We start from the raw sequence: 10,831 nt of genomic DNA, 5'->3' as shown, positions 1-10,831 counted from the left end.
TTTGGGGTTGCACCTCTCAATCCCACCGGTTTTCCTGTAGGACAGACGACCAGTCTATAGGTTGCTCTACCCAGACCTGAATTTCATTTTTTTTTTTAGTTGCCTTATATTTAATGTAAATCTCTAATGAACAAGTCGAACTTAGGACGGGGATTAGTATAACAGGAGAACAGATCTACCATGAAAATGTGTATTTACCTGAATTAAAAATATATTAATTTGCAATAAATGAATAGTTGTTATCATTTTTCTTTACTTATGTAAAACAAGGCAGACATGAGCAGACCGCAGAAGCCAAGATCATACAGACATCTGTGCCGAAAATCTTCTGGTGGTAACTATACAGTTGGACATGGATATAACATGTGCTAAAAAAGCTGGGGCTGTTCACTAATACTAAAGAGTTAAACAATGTATACAACGGGGCACATTTATAAAACCTAGAAGTGTTTTTTGTGTACACCTGGAGCTATATTATATGGAATCAAATTTAAAAAACAACATTTTATTTTGTGTATACAGCTCCTATGCAGACCTATGTTTCCATGGTTACAGACTATAAATAAACCCTGTCAAGTCTTATCCTGAAGTCCTACTCCATTCCACTCGTTCCCTAAGGGTATGCTCACACGGCTTCTTTTCAGACGTTTTTCGGGCCGTAAACGCCCCCGAAAAACGTCTGAAAAGACGGAAGCTGAACGCCTCCAAACATCTGCCCATTGATTTCAATGGGAAAAACGTTGTTTCGTTCAGATGGGGCAGTTTGTCACGCAGCCGTTTGAAAACACGGCGCATAAAAAAAGGTGCGGAAAAAGAAGTGCATGTTACTTCTTGAGCTGTTTTTCATTGTCTCAATAGAAAAAACAGCTCCAAAAACGTCTGTAAAAAACACATAAAAAAAAGTTTGATGCTTAAAAAGCGGCTGAAAATTAGAGGTCGTTTTCCCTTGAATACAGCGCCGTATTCTACAGCTGTTTTTTTGCATAGTGTGTAGTCTTGGTAACATCCCAAATATACGTTACCCAGAAGTGGGGGACAGATGGCAGTGCAATTACAAAAGCAGACTCCACAGGGTTTGTTTATAGTCTGTAACCATGGAAACCAACAGAACGCCGGCCCCTGCGCCAATCTGGGCGGCCTGTGCCAACCTAGTGTCGCTCACATCGAGCAACATCTTAAAAAGGGGTAGGCACTTGTCAGCTGGCTGGTGCTTTGATTAATTAAAGGGGCTAATTTAAAATATGGCCACTTTTTAGTCATACTTCTAAATACCCCCATTGCCTAGCCCTGCGATTCATAGCCCCTGCTCCGCCTGGATCAGCTGTGTAAACCGTGGACGGTGGCAGTGATCCGGTCTATAGCTCTCCAGATGGCGGTCACGTTCTTTACCCACGTGACCACCTGCCCCATTGCCTGCTCCTCGGCAACGTCGTTGAATGTGTTCAGCGCAAAACGCCCGTTATAATCAGTCAGGTCTCCTGCAGGTACGTCCTATGCAGGTCTATCTATAGCGGAATTAGGTGGCACTTCCTCAGTACTGGCAAGAATGGCTGATACCAGCGAATGATCCCAGTAATTGAGGTAATAGTATGGAGAAGTGTGAACAACGCGGCTTCTCAGAAATAATCACAGCTCTGGGTCTCAAATGTCAATTGTCCTCAATTCACACCTGATTCAGAGATCTTCCCCCTCTCTTCCTTGTCCACAACACTTTGTTGTAAGCTGATCTTGGCGTCTTCAAATTTAGGGTTCAGCTGTAACACTTTTTGGAAATCCTTAATTGCGTCGTCAAAGAACCCTGTGGTAGAAATATGTTTTATATAAGAACAGCGCTACTATGTAAGAGACGCATCATGTATTGTATGTATATATATATATATATATATATATATATAGGTGTAGCAGTGATGAATTTCTCATTTAACACACTACGCTATTGAAAAACAAAAATTGGCCTTCTATCCATTACAGGCTTAAAGGCTTGACATTCACATTTACAATCATTTTTATTTTTGCTCAAATGCATCTTAAAGAGGCTCTGTCACCAGATTTTGCAACCCCTATCTGTTATTGCAGCAGATCGGCGCTGCAATGTAGATAAGAGTAACGTTTTTGTTTTTTCAAAAACGAGCATTTTTGGCCAAGTTATGACCATTTTTATATTTATGCAAATGAGCCTTTCTTAAGTACAACTGGGCGTGTTTAAAGTTATGTCCAACTGGGCGTGTATTGTGTGTGTACATCTGGTCGTTTTTACTTGTTTTACTAGCTGGGCGTTGTGAATGGAAGTGTATGATGCTGACGAATCAGCATCATCCACTTCTCTTCGTTACCACCCAGCTTCTGGCAGTGCACAGACACAGCGTGTCCTCGCTCGTCCGACGCGATGAAGTTCCTGTGGGAAGAAGTGAGTGACGTCACAGCGTGATCTCTGGAGAACACGCTGTGTGTCTGTGCACTGCCAGAAGCTGGGTGGTAACGAAGAGAAGTGGATGATGCTGATTCGTCAGCATCATACACTTCCATTCACAACGCCCAGCTAGTAAAACAAGTAAAAACGCCCAGATGTACACACACAATACACGCCCAGTTGGACATAACTTTAAACACGCCCAGTTGTACTTAAGAAAGGCTCATTTGCATAAATATAAAAATGCTCATAACTTGGCCAAAAATGCTCGTTTTTGAAAAAAAAAAAAACGTTACTGTAATCTACATTGCAGCGCCTATCTGCTGCAATACGAGATAGGGGTTTGAAAATCTGGTGACAGAGCCTCTTTAAATAAAAAATGAAGCAAAAAATCTCTTAGGCGATGTTCACACACTGTGTTTTCAGGCGTTTTTCAGGGCGTAAACGCCTCTAAAAACTCCTGAAAAAAAACAGAAGCTGAACGCCTCCAAACATCTGCCCATTGATTTCAATGGGAAAAACTGCGTTTCGTTCAGACAGGGCGTTTTTTTACATGGCCATTTGAAAAAAAATGCCCCGTAAAAAGGAGCATGTCACTTCTTGAGCCGTTTTTCAAAAAAACGCTTAAAAAAACGTTTGATGCTTTAAAAACGGCTGAAAATCCGAGGCGGTTTTTAATTGAAAGCAGCTCCGTATTTTACAGCCGTTTTTACTTTAGCGTGTGAACATAGCCTTACGTTTTGTCTATAGTTCCAATGAAAACCTGTGTCTCCATGGTTACAGACTACAAACAAATCCTGTGTAGTCTGATCCTGCAGTCATACTTACTGGCATGTATCCTTTACTTCTGGCTAACTCACCAAATGTATGTTCTTAATTAGAAGAGAGTATGACTGCAGGATCAGGTTACACAGGGCTTGTTTAATTTGTAACTTTGGAGACACATAGCTCTGCATAGGAGCTGTAGACGTGAAAATATAAGTCAAGATTATTTTAAAACTTGCTTAATTTTTTTGTATTTTAGATGTATTGGAGCAAAAATAAATTAATGGATATTTGATCTGTCACTATAATATGTCTCTTATTCCTGCTTACCTTCACACAAGCTAACATTCTGCCTGCCCATAGGGAGAGCTTCGAAGCGAACTGATGGAATTATTTTTGAGTTTAATGGTAGCTATATAAATCTGTACGCAATGAGCTCCCCCTAGTGGCAGCTGAAGGTAGCGAAAATATTATAATTAAACTGTGGCTGCGTGAAAGAAACGGGATTTGGACATCTGGATCGGAAATATAGACCCTTTAGGACTCTAAATTCCTATAGTATCTTTATTAAAATACAAGGACAGGAGCACTCACCAAGTCGATACAAGATCAAGCCTCTGTTGTAATATGGAACCTCAAAAATTGGGTTTACTCGTATGGCCTCTGTGTAGTCAGCCATCGCCTCATAGAAGTCAACTCGGAAATATTTAATCTGTCCCCTGTTATTGTAGGCGACGGAGAGCTCTTCTGTGCTGCATTTTCTTCAGGACACAAGGACACGGCATTATCTTATTTTATTATTCAGTATTAGATTTCTGGTTTTATTCATCGGCGACAGATACAAATATACAGAAGATGAAGAATGCGACGAGTCACAGAGGTCTTTCATGTTGACGATTACGGAGGGAGAGAGCGATGAATAAAGGATTAGGCAGATTTATAACAGTGTGAAAAATGTGCCGTCCTCCCACCCGCCATAAATCTGCGCATATCATGTCAGCAGGGCGACGCTGCGAGGATATTGGCCTTACATGACTGGACATACGTTAAATATGTAACCGCAGATAAGAAAACAGCCGACGTTCTCACAGATAACACTGCGCGGTCTGTAAGTTTACATCGGCGCGGACCTCAGGAGAGAATGACAGAATTGATATATAATGATTCCCTTATATACCTGAATAACCGTAATGGCCTCTGGATCTATGGCTGGGTTCTCACTGTGCGAACCGTGGCAAAATGGAACCATTTTACGAAAATCGTGGGAAAATAGTGCGGTTTAGCTGCCATTCGCAAAAAAAACACATTTATGTCAAATTCGCACGATGCCTATTACACGCGTATTTTTGTGCGGCAAATCCGCAGCGTAATGCAGTACCAGCAAAGTAAATGAGATTTCAAGAAATCTTATGTACGCGCTGCGGGGTTTTTTTCTGCGCGTAAATTGACCTGCGGTGCGTAATTTTAATAAATGAACTATTAGGTGCGGATTTTACCTGCGGAACTACCGGTGGTTTACCTGCAGTATTTCTGCACCAAATTCCACAACGTGTGTATTTAGCCTGAACCGGTGATGTGAGAACCAGCCTAAAGAGGAACTACTTTCAAAAAAACGTTTGATATGTCATAGAGACATATCAGAAGTTTCGATCAGTGGGGGCACGGCTGCTGAAACTCCTGCCATCACAGAAAAGAAGGGGCAGAAGGACTCGGCTGAGCACCCTGCACTTTCGGCTGTGATTTGCGCACCTTCTCGGGCTGAAGACGGCTCACATAGAACGTCTATGAGCCAATCAAAGCTGAAGGGGTGGAGCGCTTCTGCACCTTCGTTTCAGCGACGTTGGGGGTCTCAGCACCCGGACCCACCCACCAATCAAAACTTCTGATATGTCTCTAGGAGATCTCCACAGGGATCACCAGGCAGGGTATATGATAACACCAGGCAATGTTTGCTGCCAGTTTATGGGCAATGGGACACACTTGGAAGAGGTTGAAGACATGACAATGTGGTTTGTATGTACTGTACATATCACCTCATCTTTCACATTGATGTATAACAGCGCTGTACGGAAAGTTTAGAAGCCCGTACACCTAGTACTCGGCTTTCCAAGAAAAGCTGATCAGAAACTAAGCGGCACAGCGCTCACCCGTTTCTGCCTCTTTGTTATAGCGATCGGTGGAGGTCTCCGTGCTCAGGACCCCACCGATCAAAACTTCTGACGTCATCGTTTTTTGAAAGTTTAGTTACCCTTTAAAGAGAGAATCCCGGTGTCATGCTCCGCCCACTCAGGACCTGCTCTAGGCATCAGAGCATCAGTTTTGCCCAGTGTGCTCCTTTAACTTCCAATCCTTCCAGATATATCACGGTACCCGACAACAGCCTGGTGACATCCATAGCCCTAACACTGCTGGCTGTCATGCCATATGGCCTTCATAGATGATACAAAAATAAAGTAGAAAACCCACTCGGGGGCTTTCAGGCAGCCGGCAAAGAGCAATCCTAGTAATAACTAGACTTCACTGACCCCCTCCCATATAAGTAGATAGCAAGTTATTAAGAAGCCTGGTCCCTGACAGTAAGGACAAGGCTGGAGCGGGGACACTCTTCCTGTGCAATGTAGGCGTGTGCCGTATATTTCCACAGACAGGGAAGGAGGGGGAGGGGCACCATGTACGGCCTTAAGTGCCACTGCAATGTTTACATGCAGCGCTGTTCAGTTCTGTAGGGAATTTTTTTTATTTTTTTTATTAAGTCCTCTTATAATGATCTAAAAAAAAAAAAACGGAAAGGCCATTTTGGATGTTTTTACAGGGTACTTTTGCCACAATTTGTGCAAAAATGTGACAAATAGAAACACATAGCAGACGTGTAAAAATGCACCCATGAGCTGGGCATAGAAGGGAGGGTTTCCGCTTTGCCAATATCTACTTGATAGAAGGGTCCCGTGACAATAAGCTTGTTACAAAGTGTCCCCCTGCTAGGCCTGACAGTAAGGCCTTATTCACACGAGCGCATTTCACGTCAGTGTGCATCCTTTTTTTTCCCAGGCACCACATGGACCTATGGAAATCCATGGGGATATTCAGACATTCCGTGTTCTTCACGCAGGGCGTGTCCGTTGCGTGAAACTCACTGCATGTCCTATTTTGGTGCGTTTTTTTAAAGTCAATGGGTGCGTGAAAAAAATGAACAGCACACGGACGTCATCTGCGTGGTGTCCGTGTTTTTCACTCACCAGTTGCTAAAGAAATGATGAGAAAAAAATAAAACACCTCCTTCAGTTTTTTGCTGACGTGAAAAACGCGTGACACACGGAACTGCAACGCAGAAAAACCGCTGCGATTTTTACACGTGCAAAACAAACACGCTCGTGTTCAATTTTCCTGCAGCGCCACCACAGCAGAAATTAAGTATTACACAGTGCCCCTTCATATCAGAGGGTGCAGGACAGGACAGGTCCTCCAGAGAGAGAGACGCTCTTTGTAATCGCTCTCCACTCTCGCCAAGAGATGTGGATCCTGTACAGGGGACCTCCTCTATTAACTCAGAATTCCCTAGTAGGGTGTAAGAAAATTGTGTTCCTAAATTAGACAACCCCTTTAAGTGTAGGTTAACAACTCGTATATGAAAGATCTATGAGACATTTTTTTTTTTTTACGTGACCAGCTCCTCTATATCTCTGGAGCAGACTTTGGACATTCTTGAAGCGAACATATAACACTAACCTCATGATGATCCCACTAACCAGCACCCTATAGCACATTCAGGTGAGCCCCAATAATGTATGATGATGGGGTCATATGGCTGCTCCCCCCTCATTTGTGATTCCTTTAAGTCAATCAGAGAAGAGATCACATGACATGCCTCCTGGAATTCCCGTACAACTTCTAAGAAATTACAAAGGGTGTCAGGTGATCTCTGTCAGAGCTTCTTATTGGCTGAGGAAGATCCCCAAGAAGGAAGAAGCAGCCATAGTCATCATTAAACGTGCCGCGCCTTATAGCAGAAGTCATCATTTTAGGGATGTTCTGCGGATCAAAGTGTATTATCAAGTGGGTTCTCCGGGCATTTTAGATTTATGGTTTGACCTTAGGATAGTTTATCAATATCAGATCGGTGGGGGTCCAACTATCGTTACACCTACCGATCAGCTGATTAAAGTGGCCGCGCTCTTCAATGTTTACCACACATAGCACCGTAAATATCCGTAGTGGCTGTGCCCGGGATTGCAGCTCAGTCCCATTCTATTGAATGCTGCAATACCAGTCACAGCCTATGGACAAGAGTGGCGCCGTTTCTAGAAAGTGAGCAGTTTTACCTAAACTCATATGACATTTCAACTGCAGCTGCGAAGTAACAGGTGCCATTCATCTATATTAGAGTGGGACTAAAATGCGTCTGTGAAATGGGAGCGAGTGTTGTGATGTAGCCCTGTCCTAACAATGAGGCCTTATTCACACGGACATGTCCGTTTTGCACGCGCAAGAAAAGCGGCATTTTGTGCGCGCAAAAGGTCCATGTATCATCATGAAAGAGGTGCGCGGCTGCGTGATTTTCGCGCAGCCGGCATCATGATGACACTCTGGTTTTATGTTTACAAACAGAAAAGCACGAGGTGCTTTTCTGTTTTCATTCATTTATTTATTTTACTACTGTAGCGCGCATCACGCGCGGCACCCGGAAGTGCTTCGGTGTGCCGTGCGCGATTTGCACGCACCCATTGACTTCAATGGGTGCGTGCTGCGCGAAACACGGGCAAGTATAGGACATGTCGTGAGTTTTACGCAGCGCACATATGCTGCGTGAAATATACTGACAGTCTGAACGGCCCCATTCACTGACATAGGTCCCTGCGACGCGCGTGAAAATCACGGACGTATAACACGTTCGTGTGAATAAGGCCTGAGGGACAGGAGTGGAGTGGGAAGGTTTGGTAGCAGGTCCAGCAGTCGTTCTCACCTGTTCTGCTCACATCTCTCTATAATCTTCCCGTAAAGCTCCTCAGCCGCCTCCAGGTGGCGCTTCTCCAGCTCAGTATTAGCGGCGTGCAGCAGGGAGCGCTCCATCCTACAACTAGAGGACAACGAACAGGATAAACACAACGCAAACACCACAAATATCCTCATCATTAGGCCCCACACACACGACCGTATATTTCATCAGTAATTAGAGACCCATTCGTTTCTATTGGCCACGGACACCCAGTATTTTTACTGATCCGTGTCCGTGCAGAACAAATGATAGGACCGGTCCTATTCTTGTCAGTAATTACGGCAAGGACTCTCCCATTGAAGTGTATGGGAGCTTCTGTATATACGGAAGGCTACGGATGTGCATCAGTAAACCGTCTGTATTTACGGAAGCGTTGCTAGGCAACATGCTGATGACATCATTTGCATCTTCCATCTGTTTTTACAAATCCGTATATACTGATGGAATACGGACAGTATTTCGGGATAGACGAAAAGACGGTCATGTGCATGGGGCCTTACTCTGCGCTCATCAGTTCTACAAGACGGCTGACACCGAGACTAATGGCAGCTGAAACTGATGATTTGATGTTTTTTGGTCACCTTGCCTCCCACAAAAAATGTGACTGAAAAGTCACATGTACCCCAAAATGGTACCAATAAAAACTACAGCTCGCCCCGCAAAAAATAAGTCCTCGCACCAAACAATCAACGGAAACATTAAAAAAAAGTCATGGCTCTCAGAATTGTTTTATTTTTAGCAATTCGTTTTTTCCTTGTAAAAGTAGAAAATATAAAACACAACTATATCAATTTGGTATCGCCATAATTGTATTGACCCACAGAATAAAGTTAACATGCCGTCTTTATTGTACGGTGAACGCCATAAAAACCAAACCAAAATAATAATGTTATTCCCAAAACTCAAAAACGTTTGCAAAATCGTGAAACAAAACGCATTTTGAACACGAAGTGTGAACGCAGCCTTAATATGAACGCGAACTACTGATAATCTCATAAGTTACTGCAACATCCAGCATGCTGGGACTTGTAGTTCCACACCAGGAGTACCACATTATAACAACCTGTATGTATCTGCCCTTCCAGACACGAAGCTCATATATATATATGTGTATATTTTCTACTGCTCGCCCCTCCCCCACCTTACATTACACCCCGGACCCTGTATACACAGATACACCCCAAACTTACAGCACATCCGGGAATCCGCCGGGTCATGTGATGCACCTGAGCGCGTTCACACACCGCGCTCGCGTTGATTGACAGCCTATGACGTCACCGTAAGGCGGGGCCGACAGCTCCCCTGTTTTATCCCATCTGAAGTACAGCGCGCTCTCTTCCGCCACCTTCTGGGAGATGACGTTACTACGATAGTACTGCTGTAATGAGCCACAATGTGGAGACGCTGCAGGGACGTCTTTCCAGTGATTGTACAGAACTTGATATCCACAATTAAAGGGGAACTCCAGAAATGAGAACATGAAGTGCTTACAGCCTATATACAATTCCTGCAGTAATTCATTCAGAGTTAGGAGACAGCAGTGTAAGGGGCACGTCGAGTGCTTTGGTATGAGGGCACTAACTGTGAATGGCCTCTGTGTATAATCCTGAACCCCTGGAGCAGACACAGCTACTCACCTGTCCCTTTCTCTTCACCGCACCATTCACAAGAGCGTTCATGTTTCTTCATACTTGCCAAATTTTGGAAATAGCCTTGTGGGAGAGGTTGGCGCCCCGGTGTGGTGCAATTGTTTTCACAGTAAGGGAAGTCCATTTGGAAGACACCTCCTTTTGTAGACCACACCCGCTTTTCAGACCCAGGTCCCCTAAATAGAGACTCCCAGAAATAATACAAATTCCCCTAAATAGACTCCAGCCCAGACTCTCCCTAAAGACCCCAGACCAGACCACTGTCCGCTATACAGACCCCAGACCGGACTACTGTCCCCTATACAGACCCCAGACCGGACTACTCTCCCCTATACAGACCACAGACTGGACCACTGTCCCCTATGCAGACCGCAGACCGGACCACTGTACGCTATACAGACCCCAGACCGGACTACTGTCCCCTATACAGACCACAGACCGGACCACTGTCCCCTATACAGACCACAGACCGGACCACTGTCCCCTATACCAGTGGCGTAACTACCGCCGTAGCAGCAGTAGCGGCTGCTACGGGGCCCGCGGCATGAGGGGGCCCGTGTCGCCCGCCGACACGGGCCCCCACCATGGCCGGAGGCTCCGCTAGCAGCCGATATGGCTGCTACAGCGGGACCCCACTGAACACTACGGCAGAGCAGGGAGGTATCTCCCCGCTCTGCCATTAACTGGTTCCCGACCGCTGGCTGTATTTTTACGGCCAGAGGTCAGGGTCCTTAAAACCCGAGCCATAGACTTTCTACGGCTCGGGTTTTAACTTGCTGCCCGCGCGATCGGGCAGCTGAATGTCGGGTCTCCGGCTGTCAGTGACTGCCGGGGACCCTGAGGAGAGGATAGAAGCAGCTTTCACTGCTTCTGTCTTCTCTGATCACTTGTACACCGCGCTGAATGCGCGCTGTGTACAGGAATAGAGACAGCAGCAGCGGCGCTGTCTCTATTCCTCCCAGTGATCATGTGACAGGTCACATGATCGCCGGGTGCCGATAGTGGCAGACTGTT

The 10,831-nt window shown here is 45.0% G+C and overlaps 1 protein-coding gene across 3 annotated transcripts; it reads right to left on the bottom strand.

Annotated features, from left to right (window-relative positions):
- Positions 1-236: 236 nt before the first annotated feature.
- TTC32 (tetratricopeptide repeat domain 32) lies at positions 237-9,825 on the bottom strand. 3 transcript variants are annotated; one of them, XM_075861066.1, is made up of 4 exons: positions 9,806-9,825; positions 8,136-8,249; positions 3,770-3,936; positions 237-1,798 (listed from the first exon to the last, which is right to left on the bottom strand). In XM_075861066.1, exons 2-4 carry the CDS (start codon positions 8,240-8,242, stop codon positions 1,659-1,661), a joined length of 414 nt encoding a protein of 137 aa, XP_075717181.1. In that variant the 5' UTR covers positions 8,243-8,249; positions 9,806-9,825; the 3' UTR covers positions 237-1,658. The 3 variants fall into 3 exon arrangements, with proteins under 3 accessions (XP_075717181.1, XP_075717180.1, XP_075717179.1); XM_075861065.1 differs by lacking the exon at positions 9,806-9,825 and adding an exon at positions 9,359-9,456; XM_075861064.1 differs by lacking the exon at positions 9,806-9,825 and adding an exon at positions 9,232-9,306.
- Between the last annotated feature and the right edge of the window lie 1,006 nt (positions 9,826-10,831).

Source organism: Rhinoderma darwinii, chromosome 4, assembly GCF_050947455.1.
Source record: "Rhinoderma darwinii isolate aRhiDar2 chromosome 4, aRhiDar2.hap1, whole genome shotgun sequence".
Taxonomy (NCBI): Eukaryota; Metazoa; Chordata; class Amphibia; order Anura; family Rhinodermatidae; genus Rhinoderma; species Rhinoderma darwinii.
This window is presented reverse-complemented; position numbering and strand designations above follow the sequence as displayed.

Bases quoted from the DNA above. Each gene is read 5' to 3' on its own strand.
- TTC32 (XM_075861064.1), bottom strand. From the start codon at position 9,266: ATGAGCTTCGTGTCTGGAAGGGCAGATACATACAG. The intron at 3,937-8,135 runs GTGAGAACGACT...TGTGTCCTGAAG, and splicing joins GAGAGATGTGAGCAGAACAG to AAAATGCAGCACAGAAGAGC. The intron at 1,799-3,769 runs GTGAGTGCTCCT...TTTCTACCACAG, and splicing joins CTTGATCTTGTATCGACTTG to GGTTCTTTGACGACGCAATT.